At 45.3% G+C, this 22339-nt stretch overlaps 1 protein-coding gene across 1 annotated transcript; it reads left to right on the top strand.

Annotated features, from left to right (window-relative positions):
- The first annotated feature begins 3338 nt into the window (after positions 1-3338).
- Positions 3339-8306, top strand: LOC122396087 (protein artichoke-like). Its single transcript, XM_043394208.1, has 4 exons — positions 3339-3630; positions 4002-7094; positions 7197-7531; positions 7621-8306. Exons 1-4 carry the CDS (start codon positions 3339-3341, stop codon positions 8182-8184), a joined length of 4284 nt encoding a protein of 1427 aa, XP_043250143.1. The 3' UTR covers positions 8185-8306.
- The last annotated feature ends 14033 nt before the right edge of the window (positions 8307-22339 follow it).

The raw sequence follows: 22339 nt of genomic DNA, 5'->3' as shown, positions 1-22339 counted from the left end.
GTGGGGAGATCGTGACCGATACGTTGACGTAGCTCTCGTATAAAAATTACAACAAATTCGAATTTCCAGTATCGAATGAAATTTGATCGCGCGCGGGATAAGGACCGTCCCCGTCCAAAGGTACGCGCGTTGACGTGCCTCCCACGAGGAATGAATAATAATGCGGACTGGGATGTCTCGTTTCCCTCGACGCGAAGAAAGATTACTGTCACACAAGCGAGAATTACTCTATTTAATTCTTCTGTTCTTTTCAGAATGGCGAACCCTTTTGCTTCGACACCCCGCGAATTTAACGACCCAAACCGAAGAGGGGCACTCAGGTCTAATTACGAATGAAATCCACGCGCCGCGTACAATTCCCGGCATTAGGGGCGCGTGACTTGCTGTTAAAAATCGTATTAATAAACGGAGCTGCGCGACGCGTAATCAGGCGCGGGCCGCACGCGACCGGTAATGATTAAAAACTTGCATTACGCGTGTGCATTAATTAAAAAAGCTCGGCGGCGTCGGGGGTCGGGAGCCGGCGGAACTTATATTGATTTTTCTACTTCGCTGCCGGCTGTGACCTGCAGCTAACCCGCGGCTAGCACGACGCCTAACAAAGTTGCGTTCCTAACGCGGCGTACAGCGGTGAACCTGCAGGCTCGAAAACGATTCGCGAACCTAAAACCCCGGTCTTAAAACTCCCAGCGCTGCCGTCGTCCGGCCATATTTTTTCCAAACGTAACGGGTCATCCTGTACGCGACAGCGTCCAAGCCCCCCCTGGAAGATTTACATCGGACGTTAAATTACGACCGGCTGATCTTCGGGATCACGATCCTTTTGTGTGGCCCGGAGGAGACATCGGCGGCCGCGCGGGCACCCGAGCATGATGCATGACGCGTTTGAAACGCGAGGGAAAATTAACGACAAAGAGCGACTTATTTCAACGGGCGAAAATAAATCGTTGCGTAAAAGCATCGTCGAGCTCGCGTAACAGGATCGCGATCCATCGTCGAGGTACGCGAATGGTTCTGTGTCGCTTGCTGGAAGCAGGTGCGGACGCAGATCCATTTGCCTAACAACGAACGGTTATGTTCTACTTGCTCAATTATGCTCGGTCCCAGTATATTCGTTGCGGCGGAAGTGGCTCCGACCCAACGGCACCGAGGACTACAGTATCGTTCATACATCTATACAGTATAGCTTTTATTCTATTTAACCAAATAGGCTTGGCTGCGGTGTACTTGTTTGACCGGTAACGTTCTCGTACTACTCGCTGAATTGGATGCGATCGCGATATACGTATGTGTTATTCTACCTTCCGAATTCACCGACCGTGTGTGCAGGTCTGATCACGCACGGGATTCTACCACCGACGAACTATATTCTGCTTAGTAAATCAATGATACGTCTACATGTTCCGATAAGAACGAATCTAGTCTACTTTCTAGATTAAATGTGCACCCCTGTATTTATCTGATCGAGATCAATCCGATTTTACGTGATAGATTATTTTACGGAATTGGGGCAGTCTCTGTTAAGAGCGGTATTAGTCTACACGACTGATTATAAATAAATTTTCTTCGAAAATTGAATTTCTTTGTCCGTGTCTGATCAAAGCCCAACTAATTCTACTTGCCAGACTACTTTAAGCGCCGGGAGTTATCTGGCTCTTAAAAGTAGCGTTATTATCCTTATCCGATAACAGCCGCGATGCATTTCTGCGAAGCTTAAATTAAAATAATTTCCATGTAAAAATATTAACCTTATCGTTTCCTCTTCGAAAAATTTCTTGCCTCAAAGTGGTCGGGGAATAAAACGGAATACATACGATTGCGAATTCCACGTAACGCGTGGCACGAGAAAAATAAAACACCGGTATCGGTTAATCAGAATTTAATCCGTTTCCTAGAACACACTTGGGTTACAGAATTACGCATGAAAAACTTCGCGTGCCCCTTTATCGTCTTATCGCGCATTAACATTTTCTCGAAACGTTTCTTCACACACACCTGTGTAGATCCGCTGTGAGGGCACGCACTCAGGCGCGTCGTTTCTCTCGCTGGAGATTATCAAAGAGAAACGCAGGGATCTCGAACGGAGAACAAAAGTGAAAGCACGTCGGCCGAACTATGTTAATATCGTCACGAAACGTGGAATTAGCATTCGCGTCGATAACGCGGGCTCCGTTCCCGCGCATACGAACGATCCACCGTTCGTGTAAAAATCGTTCGCGAAGACGTTGGGAACGTGATCGGTCCTGAGGCTTGAAAAATTTATTTCACCAATTCCGGGGCGACCACGCCAGTATCAATTTCCATCTACCCTCGAACGCATCACGAATTCGCCTATGTTCAGTTTCGATACACGCGAATGTATCGCCGCGATAAAGTCTCGGTGAAAAAATGACCCGATCGGGCAGGAATATCTGACGACGCGTAGCACGCGAGCAAGCCCTTAACCCGCTATTACGGAATAATCAACAAGAGCCGTTGCCCGTTGGCGCATGAGCAAACATGTTGTTTCGAAATTAGTGCCCATGCGAAGAATTCGATTCCATGAGAAATTCACGCTCAAGTTTGTCCATCGGCTGTGGACTGGGGGAACAACGCACACTCGGGGCCACCATTGTCCACCGGTGTAGCATTTAATATTGAACCCCAGAAGTTTCCTTGCTACGCGGCAACCACTTCCGTCCCATTGTGTAATGTTTAACGCTGCAAACTCGACGCAACCCTGCCTTTAAAGGGCGCAAAAACGTTTATTGCTACTCTTACGATGCATTAACTATCGCCGAGTCTCGACGGTGACTAATTTATGAATGTCGCTCGAATATATTCCTATGGACGGCTTTAAGTATAATTAATCGATAAATAGACACATGCCAGCCAGTGGTTATTGCTAAAATAAAGTCCTGATCTGTAAGTGGAAAGAGACGATTTGTGATTCGACGAGTAATGAAATTAGTAGGGTAGACGCTCCGTAGCGTGATCAATAGTATGTATAATCATATGAGACAACCTTTGAATGGACAACACAGTCCAGAATAAAACGACTGTTGATCAGACAACTAGTGAAGTAGTAGCGATCCATACTGGATCGGATAGTGATATATGAGTAGAAGTAATATCGGCGAATAAGTAGAATAAGTCAACTACTGGTCAGACCTATAGTCCGGGGAACGAAAGACGAGTCCTGGAGGTAGTACAGGTTGTTCCCAACTCACGTGGTTCACTGTGTTATGAATGTAAGGAAATGTCGGATGTTCGCAGGTGCAAGGATCGTCGAGGGTCGTCGAGAGAAACGATGAGCGCATCGAGACGGGCCCGGCAAGGAGTGGCGCGATAATAATAATATGTGGACGACGTGGCCGCGTACTAGGCGTAAGTGTTGGGGCTCAGGCTCGTCGCGCGGCGGACACGAGGCTCGTGGTAGCCGCGACGGCTTTCGTTTCATCTATTCGGTGGTGCTGGCGGCCTGCATGGCGGCGCAGGAAGCCAGGAGCGCGAAATGCCCACCCCCAGACACGATACCCGGCTGCCCTTGCTACAATTTCGAGGACGGTCTGTTCCTGGAATGCGCCGGGGCCACCGAGGAGTCCCTCAGGAGTGCTTTGTCCGGCGTGATACACGCCGCCGAGGGTGAAGGTACGTGTGCGCTCTATGACGAGCAAATATATTAAAGTGAAACAGAGGATTTCGTTTCTGCCGTGGGAGGATCTTCCTGTCCTTTCTCCGGAGATCCGGTTAAACGACGCTGTATTCAACGGGGACGGTATAACCGTCCGAATATGTTTGGATTATATTATATATTTAGGTATCCCACAGAGTAAAGATCAAAATTCTTCAAGCTGTAGCGAATACATTTTCAAGATTTTATCCAGTTCTATATTTTACCGATAAAGAGGGTATCCTCGTTTTTGGATTTACTTTATCCGTCAAACGAGAATACCACCTTGAGCCTCGTACTTCACGATGGCTGCCACAGACCAGTCACTCTAACTTCGTTACTGTTCCAGGAGCCGTAGTTCAATCGCTGAGCGTTTACGAGTTAGACAGAAAGGTGGAGGAGCTTCGATCGGCCGCGTTTCCGCCTGGCTCTCAGATCAGGCATTTGCAGATATCGCATTCGGCGATCCGCGAGATCAGCGAGGATGCCTTCAGGCGACTGAGCAAGAGCCTGGAATCCTTAGCGTTGGTATCGGGTCGACTGCCTCACGTGCCGCAAAAGGCGATGGCGACCCTGAGTTCTCTGAAAGCGTTGGACCTGGAGGCGAATCTCGTTCACGAGCTTCCCAGTTATAGCTTCTACGGACTGTCTCTGATCAAGCTGAACTTGAAAGGCAATCAGATAATAAAAATATCGGAGTACGCGTTCGCTGGACTCGAGGACACCCTGACGGACCTGGACATAGCTGAGAATAAAATAAGGGTGTTTCCAATGACGTCGTTGAGGAGACTAGAGCACCTGACGTCTCTGAGGCTTGCCTGGAACGAGGTGGCTGAGCTACCGGAGGACGGCTACTCCAGACTAGACGCTCTGAATTTCCTCGATCTAAGCAGCAACAACTTCAAGAAGATCCCGCTAAACTGTTTCCGGTGCTGTCCGTCGCTAAAGACGCTGTCCCTCTACTACAACGCGGTCGAGTTCGTCGACAAGGACGCCTTTATATCGTTGATCGATCTCGAGTCCATCGATCTCAGCCACAACAAGATCGTGTCTCTGGACGTGTCCACCTTCAGAGCAAACCAGAGGCTCAGGTCAATCGATATGAGCCACAATCATATTCACTACATTCGCGGCGTGTTCTCGAAGCTACCCGAACTGAAGGAGTTGTTCCTGGCGGAGAACAACATCCTGGAAATACCGGCAGAGACGTTCGCGGGTAGTACAAGCCTATCGGTGGTCTATCTTCAGCAGAACGCGATCAGGAAGATCGACGCAAGAGGGTTGGCGACGTTGAACCAGCTCGCGCAGCTGCATCTCAGCGGAAACTACATCGAGAAAGTGCCGCGAGACTTTCTCGAACATTGCGAGAACCTCTCCACCCTGTCCTTGGACGGGAACAACATTCGGGAGCTGGAGGTGGGCACGTTCGCTAAAGCAAAGTCGCTGAGGGAGCTTCGGCTCCAGGACAATCAGATTACCGAAGTGAAGAGGGGCGTGTTCGCCCCTCTGCCGTCGCTGTTGGAGCTGCATTTGCAAAATAACGCGATAACGGATATGGAAACCGGCGCCCTGAGATCCCTCCACAGTCTCCAACACGTGAACCTTCAAGGCAATCTCCTGGCGGTGCTGGGTGATGTGTTCCAAGTGTCGAACGACATGGGCCAAAACGGGAACAGCGGTAGCTCTCTTGTCTCCATTCAGTTGGACAACAACGGCCTGGGCGTGTTGCACAATGACTCTTTAAGGGGTCAAGCTTCCGTCAGAATCATGTGGCTTGGACACAACAGATTAACCCGCCTCCAGGCGCCTTTGTTCCGGGACCTGTTGCTAGTCGAGCGATTATATCTAACGAACAACTCCATCTCGCGGATCGAGGACACCGCCTTTCAGCCGATGCAGGCGCTTAAATTTCTCGAGCTCAGCATGAATCGATTGAGCCACGTGACAGTGAGAACTTTCTCGGAACTGCGCGAGCTCGAGGAACTCTACCTGCAGGACAATGGTCTTCGACGCTTGGACGCCTACGCCCTGACCGCTCTCAAGCGGCTTCGCGTGCTGGATCTGGCTAATAATCATCTGAACGTGTTGCACGACAAAATCTTCCAAGAGGGCCTACCGATCAGGACGCTGAACCTGAAGAACTGTACCGTCAGCGTGATAGAGAACGGAGCCTTCAGAGGGCTAAACAATCTTTACGAACTGAACCTCGAGCACAATCATCTCACTGCCACAGCGTTAAATCGTTTGGATATTCCAGGATTGAGGGTCTTGAGGATATCCTACAACAATTTCAGCCAGATCAACGGAAACTCTTTGGACGGACTCCCGTCTCTTCAGCATCTGGCTATGGACTCGACTCAGCTCTACACCCTGTCGCCGGATATATTCGCGAAGAACAAGAATCTGGGGAAACTGTTGCTAAGCAACAACCTGCTGCGGAAGCTGCCCAGCCTTTTGTTCCTTGGTCTAGATTCGCTGAAAGAAGTGAAGCTCGACGGCAATAGATTCGAGAATATCCCGTACGACGCGTTCGCAAACACCACCACGGTCGAGTTCCTATCGCTAGCTAACAATGGAATCGAAAACGTGGACGTATCGCGGCTAAACGGATTAGTCAGTCTGCGAGAACTCGATTTGCGAGGTAATTCGATCAAGGGCCTGACCGGTTTCGCCGACGTGAACCTATCCCGCCTGATATCCGTGGACCTTAGTCACAATAAACTGACCGGCTTGCCAGCGAACTTCTTCATCCGTTCGAACTTGCTGCGCAAGGTCGAACTGGCCGCCAACAACTTCGTTCAAATACCTGCAGTCGCCCTGTCCGCTCAAAATATCCCCAGCCTAGCCTGGCTGAACGTCACGGCCAATCCTCTACTCAGGATACACGATATCAGTTCCGAGGCGAGGTATCCGGCCCTCCAGGAGATACACATATCGGGAACGAATCTGACGATCGTCACCAGCCAGGACTTCGAAGCGTTCCCAGCTCTGATGCACCTCTTCATGGGCAACAACATGATCTCGCGAGTGTCGCCAAGCGCTTTCCGAAGTTTGCTCGAACTGTTGACCCTAGACCTAAGCGTGAACAAGCTGGAGCTCTTACCCCAGGAAAGGTTGAAGGGCCTGGAGCACCTTAGATTGCTCAATCTGACGCACAATCGGCTGAAAGAGCTCGAAGACTTCCCCCCGGACCTGAAAGCTCTGCAGGTGCTGGATCTATCGTACAATCAGATCAGCGGAGTTGGTAAAAGCACGTTCCAGCATTTGGAAAACTTGGACGAGCTTCATCTCTACGGCAATTGGATATCCTCCATCTCCCCAGACGCGTTCAAACCCCTAAAGAAGCTGAGGATCCTGGACCTGAGCAGGAATTATCTAGCCAGTTTACCGTTGAACGCTTTCCGACCCTTGGAGACGCAGATCAGAAGCCTGCGTGCCGAAGGTAAGCCCAAACTTCAATTTGACCGCCTATTCTCCGGATAGATTCTCTGAGAGTGATGATCGTTTAGAACTTGAACCAAAGTAAGTTTGCCTATGTGCGTAGAGAATCCACTGCACTGCGACTGCGAGTCACAGGAGCTCTGGGAGTGGCTGCGCGACCATCAGAAGCTAGTGGGAGGCGGTGTGGGCCAGAATAGAGGAGGACTGCGGGTGAACGACGTGGACAGCGGAGTACTGAGGTGCGAACAGCCGCCTGAGTTGAGAGGACTGGTGTTCCTAGACCTGGACCCGCACGCTTTCTGTTCCGCGCCTCTAGTTCTGAAACTAGCCATCCAGGACATTCAACCCTTTTCCGTCCTGGTCTCCTGGCAGAGCAGGAATCACTCGGGTATCCGGGGCTACCAGGTGGCCTACCACGCAATGGAGAACGTCGACGAGGTAAACCCCAACGAGCTTCTCCGAGTCCATGTCTTAGGCTTTCTTAACTGGCCTCGCGGTCTACATTTTTCTTTTGTTTCAAATTTCAGATCCGAGCAAAGATCCTAGAGCCAAACTCGCGTTCAACGAAACTATCCAACCTGACACCCAACAGCCGCTATCTGATCTGTGTGTTCGGGCTGGGCAACTGGCTGGCCCAGCGCGTGGAGGATGACACGGTGGAACAGTTCAACTTCTCCAATCATGAAACGTTCGAGTTGCCGTCGGATATGCAGATGACGGAAACGTCGACGAGCCGTTGCACCGAAGTAAAGACTCTGGAGGCACCGGACGCTGTGATCAGCAGCGACGGCTCGTCGATGGGCGACGTTGGTAGCGTCAGCAGCTTCCTGACCAGACGCCTAGGCCTGATAGTCGGCTGTTGCATGGGATTCGTGGTGTTCCTGCTCCTCGTGTCCGTCCTCGGTTACCTGAAGGTGAAGAAGCAAAGGGAGACCGTAAAGAGGGAGCAACCGATTCCACCCGAGTACATCTCCTACAGACACTTCAGCATACAAAGCGGGGAGGCTGGCCACACCGCCAGACAGGCCAGCCAGGAGGGTCACAACTCGAATTTCGTCAACAGCATAGGGACCACCAACCTGAACGTATGAGACAAGTCGAAAAACTCCCGACTCGTGGAGGTTTCGAATGTTTGAGTACCTGGTACGGACTGGTTGCAGCCACTCCGAACCTGACGTCAAACACGAAACGCTCACGACTCGCGGCAGTTTTTCCATTGAACAAGACAACGCAGTCCAACGATGAGGATAGGTCCCCTCGTCCCGTGCTCAATGACAGTTCGACTCCTCCAAGTCCGAACTCTCAGAGTGGTCGCTAGACTTCGATCAGTCTAGTTAACCGAGCATTTTTTAAGTGATTTTCTACAGAATCTTAACAGGATGTAACGCGAAACGCGGATGGTCGGGGCACCGTTTGCGGCAGGAAGTGCGCGTGTGTGTGCCAGTGAGTCGCGCGAAGGACAACGAGGAGAAATTTACGAGCGAACGTCGCGCCGTGATATATCCAGAACGATGCATTGTGTTTTCCAAATGGCGCGACAAACCACTCGTTGCAGCAGACAATACGACGCGGCGGCGTTCCGTGCGACCGCGTTCTTGAACTTCCGGCCCGCGACGCGCCAAGGGGCCAGGGACACGATCGCGATTCGTCATTGTTTCGAAGTCAACCGGCGAGACGTTTTGTACATAAGCGACCTGGTTGTCGCTGGTTCGCGCGGGAGACCAGCGAAATGAAGATTAGACGAACTTTCCAAGAGTCTTCGTTTAGCAAACGTAGTTCAATTAGGACCCGAAACGTCGATTCCGCTCGTCTCGCCGACATCGTCGCCAACGAGCCGGCGAATCAAGCGGAAGGGGACGGGAATTGTTGATAGAATCACTGTTATTATACCGCGACCCGGCTCTCGATTCCCTCGAAACGAACGGGTTGGAGATCGCGCTGGACTATCGCGCTCTTTGCTGTACCATATGCTATCCACGGATGTTATCAAGAACACATTGGAAATTAGATTCCGCGTTGCGTATTATCCAGCGAATTGCGATTCAAGCGATACAAATGGGCTGGGTTCATGGCGGTATCTCGTTGTCGGAATGAGAGGGAAGAGGGAGAGAATGGTGGTGATAAACTTGTGTGTTCGTCGGGCGAGCTCGAAAATAATCGCCCGTGTGTCGATAGGTGTGCGTCGTTCGGTTGCATCGCGAAAGATTTCGGATGTACCACACACTGTGTACTGTAACATATACGTACGTCACTGTAATAAAAATGCAAATTCTTTTTTAACCAGGAATTTATCGCGACCAGCACCCTACCCATAGTTTTATTTCGTCGGAAGAAACGTGAACAGCGGTGGGGTTTGCATGTACCCGTAACGCAGTATTGTGTAATAAGCGAGACAATACTGTACTTCCTCGATTTAAAATTTAGGACTATCCCTATTCTTGCAAATGAATTAAAACCGCGAGGCGACAATTAGAGAGGTTTGGTATAGAGCTGGTATGCAAATTTAAAGAATTACTGTCAACTAATCGAATTATCACACGAGAATCTCTCAATATATCCTACATCAGATTCAACATGAATTAATAATGATCATTTGTCGCTGACAGATTAACAAAATGATCTTCTACGTGAACCGAGGAGCAAAGACGCTAAAAATATCAAAGACACGAGAATGTCTAAGACTACCTGTAAGGTTAATCAGAATCCTTAAAATACGCGATATCTCTCCAGACTATTTCAACCTGCATCCGTCCCCTTCGAGCCACGGTCCACGAGCACAGACGGGGATGCTTCGCGGCTGGTATAAATTTTCCAACGTCTCGACGAAACGCTTCCCGTCCGCTTTATCGTATTTCCTTGCAATTAACCCCTCCTGGCCATCCCGACGCCGTTCCCCGGAGAAAGAGAAGGCGTTCTGCATATTTCATTCGCCGCTGGCGCGGTAGAAAATGGCGTGTTCTGGTTCCCTTTTTCCTCGAGCTACCAGGACTGGTGAATCGTGGATCGATTAATCGAAATCCGAAGGACGAAATTAAATGGACCCGGGATGACGATTGAGACGAGGCCGCGGTCTAACGCAAGGGAAAATTCGGTAAGTGACACTCGTCGATTTCGATGAAACTTTGCACAAATGTTAGTGGAACCGCTCTAAGAAGTTTACCGCGTTACAATAATGCCACTCTCTACTTTGAGTAACACACTAACCCCCTTTGAAAATTTCTATTTCTGTATATATTTATTTAAATCTTCTTTAAAAGAAAATTATGATAATGCACAGACGAATAAGAGTATCAATGTGGGGGAGGGAAACTGGTCGGAAAACAAGCGACTGACCCTGGTCGAAGATAGCAAAGTTTGGAAGAGAATAATGGGAATTTTCATGCGAACGAAGCACCCTTTAATAGGGACGTGGATTTTTACGTTCATCGGGGACGTGAAATTGTGCAAAAAAAAAAAAAAAACGGACGAAAGCGCGGGCCGGAGTCGCTCACAGTGTACACATATTTCTCGGCTGATAGAGCTGTCCAAGCGTCTCTCGTTTCGCCCTTTAATCTCTTTTGACGCTCGCTTCGGCGAACGGGCCATCGCTGCCCGCGTTTTAAATGAAGCTCATTAATCGCGACTTAAAATGTGCCAACGCGTCCATGAAAAAAATGTTGCATCAATAGTCAACCTTTTTTTTAACCTCCGGCGTGTTCATTCGACTAGAACACCTGTTTCGAGTGGAGCTGAAAAGATCGACGATGCCAAACGCGCGTGTTGTATTCACGTTTGACTAAACTGAATGTACTTTCATCAACGACTAATGGCTTATACCGTTCCCGCGTCTGTACGACATCATAAACGCGAAGTAAATTATTCCTTTAGCACATTTTAAGCAAACAAATTTATTATCAAAAAGCGGAGAGTTTAGTTGATTTTAATGCAGTACAATTCACCGTTATGGAAATTGCAGAAATTCAGACTCGTTGAATGGCCAGAGATTTAACATGGACATAATACGAACCTAACTCGGACCATTCTTTCTTGCACTCTCTGCTTACCAAGCTCGAGGTCGGACGCGACTGAATTCAGTATTTACTCGGGGTGGTCCGTAGACGACCGTACCGACAATAGGATCTCATGAATAAATTAAAAAAGCTTGCGATGTTGTTCGCGGAACTTTTCCGGTATTAGTTTAGAACGTATCAAATCTCCTTGCTTTAATAGTATAACTTTTGGCTAGAAATGGTTGAGACCACGAGGGAAAAAGATTGGGAGTACGATGTTTGTTCTAAAAAATTTTCCTACTTTTCTGCTCTAAAATATATTCTTATTTTGTAAAGTACTTTTTGTTTCTCATAATGTCAAGTTGACCCACACCCACGCCATGTGTGGTAGGTTTGTGTCAAGATTTTGTTTTCGGAAATTATTATTAATCAATTATTCGAGTTACACGTGAGAGTAGAGGCCTACAATGACCAGGTCACAGGGCACGCTTCGAGTGTGTATTACACTGTGTCGAAAGACAAATAGTGGGACTTTTATCCACTAAGCTTCCACGATCCTCGGAAATCCCTAGAAACACATCACCTCCAGTGTTCCTACCTCCACACACCTAAGTTATACGTACCATAGCTACTTCTCGGAGCTATTTGTACGGACATAACGATGCGGGATTCCCGTGGAACTGCGTGGCCGTAGCGGACGCTTACGTAAAAGCGCGACAAACAAGACAACCTCGAACCGCGCGAACGAAGCGTGACGAGAAGAATCGAAAAACAGTGTCGGAAGAAGCCCTTTCAAGTCTTGGCACTTTAGAAGCGTCGCGCTGAAAGGCGGGGCGAAAACGAGAGAAAACACCGTGCCCGTTTACGACGAGACGTAGAAACGCGTGAAAACACAAGGAGCTGCTTTCAAAGAAGCTCGCTGGGGCGTCGCATTAAACGCGAATTGAAACTGTTTAAAGAAGCGTGCGAGTACGGAGGCGCCTCAAAGTGTGAAGCTCCCGCGTGAAACGATAGACGCGCACAGAGTGTTCTATGCGACTAGTACGGCAAGGAAAAAATTAAATTAAATAGCTTTGTGCGTTTGTGCGAGCAGATACGGACCCAAAATGCGAAAGACTTGAAATGTAATCTCAGAATTAGGATCATTTAAATTCCGTTCTGCACGCTTCGTCGAGGGCACAGCTTTCGAAGAATTATCCTGTATGGCCGGACACTTTGGGCAAAATGTCCGAGTCCCTCTGTAACGCTTTGTTCCAAAGAAGTACCGCGCACAAAGGGCGAAAAGTTCATCAATTTTGAACGGGCGACGCAGGCGGGGTTCCTCAATTTCCGAGCGTATTTCGTGAAAATTCAAACGAGTACCAATTATGCCGATAACGACAACGGTTGATCCTGGCTTAAAGTCGCCCTTAATTACTTCGCCAGGATGATTGAAGCATGAATAAGCCGGTCTACCGTGCCGCCGGCTGAATAGAAATGAACTGATAGAACCGTCGTCTGATAGGAGGAGCCACGACGTTTATCTCACGGCGGCGTAGAAAGTAATGGTACCTCCGAGCGTTCGATTCTCACATATTATCGACTGCCGTCGATGAAACTTCGATGAAGTCGAACGGCCCGGCCGTGTCACTATTAATCAATACATATCGAATGCCTATAAATCGACATCAATCTTGAAACTCTCGAGGGTCGTTCGCGACGTTTTCGATCCAAAAGTATCATGTATCCGAACGCGTATAAGGTTTCATAATTTGCTACCACGCCAGTATCGGACAGGTAGTTTCGATAGAAACGACCTCGTTGGCATCAATCGATAAGTATTAAATGTTTTCAAAACGTCATTTAGTTCCTGATTATCATGTATTCTAGTTGCAGCCCAATGGTCTTACTCGCGTCACTACTACGTATTACGTTACTGATTCCTTTGAAAGGATGAAATTGAACGTCCTGTCCTCGTTATTGTCAATCAATATTAATAATATTATTTTGAATAGAACTCCTTTTCCACAATGTTGATCTCTTCTAAATCGACTTCGTTCTTGAAACTCTCGAGTATCTATTAGTAACATATATCCGAGCATGTATCAAGTTTCCTACTCCGCTACCACATCCTACATTGTGTCGCTAACTTCATGTTTGAATCACGAACGAAACTTTTGCACTTTAGTAGTTCGACGTTCCTTTCCTTCCCATCTCGTGCCGATTGTCTCAAGTTAGAGATAATAGCTCGTTTCGTTCAGCCATGCGCTTTGTTGAACCAGTTCTCTCGGATACTTTCCCCTTCGCAAATAGAGCTAAGACTGCAGAAATTCTTTTCAGGGATCTTTGTTCCTTTGCCACGGTCGCAACTTCTTTCGGAAACAATTCTCGACCCGCCAGGAGTGAAACTAATGCGCCCAAAGGATCAGCTTCGCGGTAACCTGTGTTTGCCCCAACACGGTTACCACTTCGATCGCCACTGGTCGATATTTCCCGTTCGTTTTTCGTACTCTCACATAATTCTCTCCTTCCCAATTCCGATTACGTCCGAGACTTTTTGCAACGAGTTCGACCCTGAGCCACGTTCCGGACGAGAAAGACTCCGACCAAGATTACCTAACTTTCGAAAATCACGTAGTTCTTAACGCGGGTCTTTCTCTTAATCCGAACCAAATGAACAACCATATCCGACTAAGACTTTTCATTAAAAATCGTCTTGTTGAAATTCTAAACCTAAGCTAACGCATCTAGACACGTTGGTTTCCCATTTAGTTCGCCACGTAATACTAGGGAACAGTCCCTGAAAAATCGAAACGCCACAAAGTTTCATACCTTGTCCTGCGATAAAGATAAAGTGGCTCCACCGACCAGAGAACAGAGACCACTAAATCGTCATTAAGAGCGACTGATTACACCTCCCCAGGCTGCAATCGATTTACCGCCTGACGCCAGACAATCTTCCGTCGCTTTCGATTCTCTTAAGTGTATTAGTTCGGTTTAGAGTCGCGAGTTTCGTGCCGACTTCCGGAGTTCCCCGCCAATAGCGACAAGTTAGACCATCGAATTTGATCGATGGTCCGTCGTTGCGCCCGCAGAGCCTCGTCCCCTCGCCCCCGCCTTCAGAATTCCAAGCAGTAATGGATGTTGTTTCGGTCGTAGCACGTGCTTCGTCGCGATTAAGTCTCCGAGACGGAATTACCCGCCATGCTGTAAGACGGATTCCAGCCCTGGCTCCTGGTAGCAAACCACCGTTACATACGCGATTCGATGGTCGACGTTCGCTGGCGTCGTGTTCCGTCGGATGGGAACTGGGACTCGGTTGTCGATGGCGACAGCCGCTATGGGAGGGGATGAACACGGTCCTGTTGCCGGTTTTCACGATCGAGACCAACCAGACAGGGATAGCTGACGTTTAACAGTGGGACAGTTGCGTAGCGGTTTGTAAATAATTGGGTTTTGCTGATGAATGTGAGCGTGGTTCCTCTCTGTACCCTGCTTCTGTGGTTATGTTAGGTTAGATTTGGGTTTAATCTGGGTTAGGCTTCGGTTAGGCTTTTGTTGAAGACTTGCTTCTCTCAATGTGCACAGTGTGCCATTAAGATTGCCGAGCAAAGAGTTTGCGAAGAGCCCGCTGAGAATCTCAACAGAAATGTGAGAGAAAAGTAGTGGGGATGATTCTTTCGCGTGTATCCGTAACGTAGATTTGTGCAATAAGCGAGGCAATACTGTACTAGGCGCTTCTTGAGTCTTTGGTAGGTCTGGGTTAGACTTTGTTGGAGTATTTTACTTCATTAGTTATGTGAAATTCCAATTTGAGTTGCTATGTTTTAAACATAATTCATGCGTAATATTGTCAATTATGTAGAATCGTTCGAAGGAGTATGGATTTTATTAAAATTCCTCGATTTACTGTTAGTGGAGGATGCGGGAAGTGCAGCCGCAAGGACTTCCACAAATCTTCCAGTTACATCCCCCCGTTTGAGCTAAAATTCATCGGCGTCCTGGTACCTAATGACAATTCCTGGAATTCGGTTTAAGCGCTTGATGAAGTTTAATTGACGGCTCGGTCGTTAAGCCGTCAGGATCTCGGCGGCTCAACTTCCTCGCTGATACTTTATTCAACTCGCCGGAATTAGTTTCTGGCGGGCGTCGAACTCGTTGATTCCTTTTTTCTGGCCCAGCGAAATTGCGTGCAACTTCGGGCAGGCTCGTTCGCCGGGAAAGCATTCTATCGACTTCTTCGGCGTGGCACGAAATCGAGATCGTGGATCGAAATCGTTGGTGAAAAAGCACAGGTCGTGTATTCCTGTGTTGCTATTGGACGCTCGAATTTCTTTGTTCGTTTGTCGATCGTGTGTATTTTAGAGGACATTTTTTTGCAATTGAACGCCGGGTTCCGGTCGAGGAAGGGAGGGTTGTTTGCAAATTTTTGGCCGAAATTGCTAGTGTGCAGCGTGTTCGCACAGAGTAACGTTCAAATTCCTTTAGAGCCGGAATGTTTGGCGTTCGGTGAATTCAAGGGGGGTTGAGTTTTCAATTTGAATGCAAATTCTATTTTCTTTTCTCCTTTTGAAAAGAACCTGCTCGGAGACTATTGATGGAACAAGACGGAATGCAAGCATTATTATTATTACTAAGTCCATAATAAGAGATATGTAAATATAGTCAATGACTTATACAATAGTATAATTTTTATAAAATTTAATCAAGAAATCAGTGAAATCCAAATAATGATATTTGTGACTCCCATTTTTCGTGCCATTTATCGTTAATCCGAAAACACCCTACGTAAATACTTTGGCGCAATCACGAACGGTAATTGGATTTTTTTTTATTAGTATCGTATACTCGACGGAATAAGAATAAACGTGAACCGGTTTCATCGCTCGTAATAACGAGAGTTTACATTTCAACCGATGACGCAAACGATAACGAACGATGGCGTTCCCGATGTATCATCGATGCAAATTTCCCGATGAAACCGGGACGAATTGTAGAGACAATAGGTTAACAATACGACGCGGTGTCGTTTGTATATTAAATTTTGCGGTTAGCGATCTCATAACTATGACGGTGCCCGGTTTAATATCGATTCTGACAAACGATATTTCAGGAAACCGCGGGATTCTGTAACAATGTCGAAATCATCAACAAGAAACCTCCCAGGAAAAACGTTAACGGTCTCGTCCGCTGCAAAATCACGTTAATTGGAAGCTAAATTTAATTGAAACGAAACAAATTATTAGACAGGATATTCCAGAATTGGTTCATCAGCTTGAGATTCGTTGGAAAATTCAATTCATTATCCTGAGTGGTTGATGATCAATATTATATATTTCCGCCACAATTTTTTTTTGCAATAATTAGCGAATATCGACATAATTCTATCTAAAAATACCAAATTATTTCCCCCTCGCAACAGTTATATATAATTTTTATACGAAACATTTTTTGATACGATCAAAAGTTTCCAAGGGAATTTCAGTGACTATTGGTTCGCGGAAATACTAATTTGAAAGTAACACACAGGATTACTGGTAAAATAGCGAACATTTTTGGGATTCGATATCGAGATTTTCGATACGAGAGATCGGCTTTAATTTGATTAACCGAAACCACGCAATTTTCATTTGCGATACTGTAGAAATTACGACGAACAGATGTTGTTCTATTATACGACCGGACGAGTACCTTTTCAACATGCGGCTGCACTCGAAAACTGCGCGTTGATGGATTTTCATTTTTCCGGGCAGCTCGCTTTTCAACCAAACTAACCAACGAAATGAAAGTAACAGAAGTGTACGCGTAATTTATTAAATCTCGACGAGGCCGCAAACAATGTACGCGCCAAAATTAGTGCCGTATAAAATGAAAATTTCGAAGGAAATGAAAAGGCCAAAAATTTTAACCTTTCAAAAGTTATTCACTTCGCAAAGCTCTCTATTTGTCGTCTCGAATTTGTATAAATATTAAACTGATTTTTTATTAAAAGAAAAAATAATAAATTTAGATGGTTTCAAGGAGGGCTGAGTAAACAAGATATTAAAAGTTATGCTCGAAATTTTAGATCAATCTGGTCAGAAATTCCCGAGATACCATGTTGATAGCCTCCGGGGACGTCGTTTGAAATAAAACGATTTCAAAAGTTCCGGAAGACGCGCCACAGCACTCCGTGACGCTTTCGAAAATATTTTATAACTTCGTTATATCTCTGACATTGAAAGTAGTATGAATATACTATCAGATTGTTAAACTTTTAAAAGATGTTAACAGCAACATTTGATATTTTCGTTTTTGCACTTTGACACCTCTAGAATCCTATAACTTCGTTACAGTATCTTGCTGTTTGAAATTATAAAACACAATAGCAATTGTAAGATCTGTATCTAATAATTTTCGTTCCGAATAAATTATTCCTTCGTAAAAAAAAATTATAATGTGCCCTGAATTTTCGACCCAAAATACGAAACAGCTCCCTTAATCGGATTCCATAATTGTCGCGATAATTTACCAGCCCCGCCTTTATTCGCAGCACCAAAAATCCTAGATATCGTGTTTAATATTTTTGCAAAGTATTATCGCTCCTCGAATTATCGGGATTATATCGAAACGTGTCGGGATTGCAGTGCCCTGAATACGAGGAAAATAAAAAAAAAAAGATTAAAAACGAAATTCCCCATTCGACGATACAAAGCCGACGATGTTATATTAAAAACTATTCCGTTGAAGCATTTCGCCCGAGGGATAATATTTAGCTGGCCATTACGCAGCGGGCAGCCGATTCGCTGATTATGCGCATCGCTGTTGATATTGTTCCCGGGAGGAAATTAAACGGAATAAAATCCTCGACGACCTATCCGCCCGGATTATATGGCCAGGAATACAAAGGAAGAAAAAGAGCCTCCAAAAATTGCAAGCAGCTCACGAAATGACCGTATTACTGCGTTCTATGCTCCCTAACTCCTCACTGTTTTGCGTGATCTTTAAAAGTGTTTCGGTAACTTAAGTAGCAACGAAATCAATTGGCCGCTGAAGGCCAAGTGGAGGGCTCCCCCCACCATGGAGCCTTCTGTCTCCCACTCAGCTTCGTAGCTCTCCGCGCAGGCGCACACAGACGATTCTAGCGAGACCTGTATCTCGACAACCATTGAGAATCGAATAAATGTGACGTAACATATTTTTAGCTATGACGCATCTCAGACATTTCGTCACTGAACAGTGTACTGTGATTGCAATATATATTTTGAATAAAGAGAGAGGTTAGGTCTAAATTACAGGCATCCACCGAACACCGAGCAGCATTATAAAAGATCTGAGTTGTCTTTTTCATCGCGTTTGTTTGCTCGTTCTTGATTCTCGTTGCGCAACAGGGAAATTCGGTTCGGGGTGGATAAATTGATCGCGGAACGTATCGCGTTACGCGAAATGCCGGGAACAGCTCGTGCCTCGAATGCGCCCGGCTTGGTGCAACTTTAGCAAAATCGTGCGAGCGTTTTTCGTGCCACCCGGTTAAATAACAGTCTGCGCGAGAGACCGTTCAGACCGATGAAATTCCTCTAACGCGATTTCTTTCCCTCGTCGTGGTGATTTTTTTTCTGTTACCCCGTTTTTTTGCAATTTCGCGTGGTTCTGGCAACGAAACGCACGAATCACACACAGGAAACCCCACTGTTTAATACACTTATAGAGATTCTTTCATTTTACTTCGCCACTTTAAATTGTTCCAGAAAAATAATTGAATTTTTCAATTCTCCTATTTATACCGTGGTCTCGAAATATTTGAAAGCTTCGACTACTAAAATGGATAGAAAACTAATTTATCGTTTATTTAAACACAGTACGGATCTATTTATAAAAGTCGACAAGATTTATAGAATAAAATCTAAAATGAATAATAAGTACTGTTGTAAATTTTAGAACTATTATCTCGCCACCGGGATAAAGAAAATTTATTTCAGAAATGAACGAAGTTAGTACCTCTAGCAATTGACGCTATAATCCCATGCTTGATCGTGATTTCGTACGTCGAAACTGCGCGCGTCCATCGTCGGCGGGCGTTTCAACGAGCTTCTGCTCATCGACGCGCTCGACGATGACCGTCATCCGCGCATCGAATGGCATCGATTAGCCGATTTAATAGCCTGCAAATTGCAACAATCCAGCCGGGTTATGTTCAACCGGAATAGTCCGTGCTTCTTTGGTCTATTCATCGACGGTCATCCGTTTCGCTCAACGCATTTCGATGCATCCCTTTGTGAACGCTCTCGATCAACTAACCCATGCATTTGCAACGAGGATCACGTATCGCGTGAACAACAAAAAGGTACGCAAACGCGGCAACAACGAGTACGATGAATCGTCGTTGATTCGAAAATAACCGATGAATGCGTAGGAATTCATCCGGTAACACGTTCGATAAGAAAGGAAGATTAATTCCACTGTACGGGATTAATGCACAGTTTCACGGTATTTCCTTCGGTTCCCTTGATTTCTATAATTTACCTTGCATTTTGTTATTCGTAAAGGAAAACTCCGTTGGGATCGATACTACAAGTACAATTATTGGCGTTATAAACATTAGCGACAAGAAAATGATATTTTGTCGTGGATAGTGCACTCATTATGGTGGTACTAACAGATCCTATCTTAGATACGTCCCATTGTTTGAACAGTACCCTATTTCGTAGAATTCGTAGCAAAGTAAAGTAGACGAGATAGCCATCCAATTACCTAAATTATAGTTATAGCTGTAACAAACCTAGCACTGGGAGAAGGTTGCAATATAGTGGCTCAAATTATAGTTGTGGAGTCAACAAACGTAATAATCGGAAAAGGTAGCAGTCTAGTGGTCCACATTATAATTACAGATAAATAAGAAGTGGTAGCCGTTCGGTTATTTGAACAATATAAAACCTAATTTTCAAGACAGTTTTCTAAAAATAACGTGAAGCTCAAGGTGTCCCATTTGTCGATCTTTTTACGATTGATATAGAAAAGTTTCTAGAAAATGTTGCAGCGAAAGGACGGGGCGAAAAGACGTCGTTGAAGGGTAGATCATTGAACAACCCTCGACGTACAAGAAGAACATCACTTCTCCAGTCCACTCGATATCTTATGCATCGATAAGGGCTTGAAAACGGTCGATACGAGGTTCTCCTTTCATGTCGAAACAGATTATCTTGTCTTCGCGTTCCCCTCTAACCAACAAATAGTCAACTCACTGACACCGAAAGCATTTTTTATATTGTAATATTTTGATCCAATTGCATTTATCGAATCCGAGATAAATTGAGTCGAATCAAGATTATTTCTTTTACCCAAAGAAAAAGATTCAGGATCGGTGAGGTTAAATGTGAAATACGGCGGTTCGTAGGTCGGACGTGTTTTCGTAGCAGCGATACATTTACCTTTAAAATTGGTACTTTCGTATCGAACCATTCCATTTCGAAATCATTTAATATTTATCGAGACACGCGATCATCGTATTCATTTATTCTTCTGTTTAACCACTTTATTCGAAGTCTTAAAACGAAAGAGGAAATGTAAATTCACGGATTTTGCATATATCGAAGCAGGGCGAAAGGAAACTTCTTCGACAGATAAATAAAACTATTTCGGTGATTTTTAGACAATATTTAGGCACTTGTAGGGAATTGGATTCCGACGGTACGTTCTGGAATAAAATTTCTCCGTTTTGTTTCGCGATAAGAAGTGGAGCAATCGCTGCACGGTCGTCCATCACGCGAATAGCGATGAAACGACGAACAAATATTACGGTTCTGCCGTGGCAACGGTTCTTCGATGTCTGGCAAAGAAGTTTCGCGATCTATCGTACGCGCCTTCACGTGGTAGACGATTTACAGAACAGACGGGAATGGCGCCTGGTCGAACTTGTAAAATCAATTATCGCCTCTGCCCATCGGGGGAAAAGCGATTTCGAAGGAGATCGCGCAGCGACGAAGATCGATTCGGTGCCAGTGGGCGAAGAAAGCGCGCAGACGGGCAGAATTGCGATTCAATCGACTTATTTTCTGCCCCCGTTCGTTGCCAGCTGGAATTCCGAGAGGATTTCGAAACGGTTTTTCTACGTTTGTAAAGAAGTTTCTTTTTAGAGGCACGTGTTGCAAGGAAACCTTTTAACTTTATGTAACTGTAGCCAGGGCTCTGACGCTCTGGCCAAGCCATTCACCGTGACGGGCACAATTTTGTCGGGTATTTTCGATGTGTCAAACGTGAAATCGTTCCGTAAGAGCAATTGGGAAAACGTATATTTATTCTCAGAAACACAGCGCAACCAATTTTGCCCGGAACTAAATTAAAAAATGTCCACCGTTTTGCGTCCTTTGAGGAAACTTTTTAAACGTTTACTGAAAAATTAAATAAAATTTAAATGACGATTTTAATATTGTGAAAAATCTAGCGAGCAATTATTCTCTTCGGACCCAATTAATACAATGTTTAAAACCGAGAATCAAAAATAAATTCTAAAAATTTATACAAAAATACCAATTCGTTAATTGAGGCTTCGTTAAAAAGTTATTAAAAATTTTAAAACTTATTTTTAATTGTAGGGGTCAATTACAATCATGTTTGGTAATACACACACCCCCGAAATCCTACGTACTTTCGAGAAAAAAATTCTTTATTGAAAATATACTGTGTGGCCGGAAATGTTTCTATAACTTTTTAACGAAGCCCCGATCAACGAATCCATGATTTTCGTCTTATTTTGGCTTCTGGAACCTCCCATTAAAATTTTTTCTAGGGTTGATCGAACCCCCTACATTGTTCTAATATTTTTGAAAATGTAGAATAATACTTTTTTGTATAGTTCGTTTCCGAGTTAAATAATTTAAAAATTTCTCGGTTACGCGTGCTGCTACTGAATACGAGTTAGCTGACGTGTCTGATCATTACTCACTATTTCTACTTGCACCGACTTCCCAATCGTACTTTATCACACGCGTGTCTCATGAATATTTAAAATCAATTTTCTGGAAAACCATTACTCGAACAAATTTTATTCTACATTTTCGATTTATTTTTGCATATAGAATCAGCACCTAGTAATACGTCTCCAGATTGCTAACATACTTTCTTTCCTCTCATATTTTATTCACCACTAAATGTTTTCAAACACTATAGATTAGGCAGTCTGCTAACAATCGGTAAATAAAAACGCCCATGCTGAGATAGCAAATTATTTAATCAATATTACATATCTACACATAAGACAATATTAATAATTTATTACAGATAAATTGTACCTTAATTAATC

Source organism: Colletes gigas, unplaced genomic scaffold (genome assembly GCF_013123115.1).
Source record: "Colletes gigas isolate AHSC1104 unplaced genomic scaffold, ASM1312311v1 Colletes_gigas_Sc00007, whole genome shotgun sequence".
Taxonomy (NCBI): Eukaryota; Metazoa; Arthropoda; class Insecta; order Hymenoptera; family Colletidae; genus Colletes; species Colletes gigas.
Note: the sequence above shows the minus strand (reverse complement) of the source record. Positions and strands in the feature narration are given on the sequence as shown.

What these genes read in the sequence shown, in the direction of transcription:
- LOC122396087 (XM_043394208.1), top strand. Translation starts at nt 3,339, where the DNA reads ATGTGGACGACGTGGCCGCGTACTAGGCGTAAGTGTTGGGGCTCAGGC. An exon ending in ACACGCCGCCGAGGGTGAAG is followed by an intron (nt 3,631 to 4,001) that starts GTACGTGTGCGC and finishes TTACTGTTCCAG; the next exon opens with GAGCCGTAGTTCAATCGCTG. An exon ending in CAATGGAGAACGTCGACGAG is followed by an intron (nt 7,532 to 7,620) that starts GTAAACCCCAAC and finishes TTCAAATTTCAG; the next exon opens with ATCCGAGCAAAGATCCTAGA.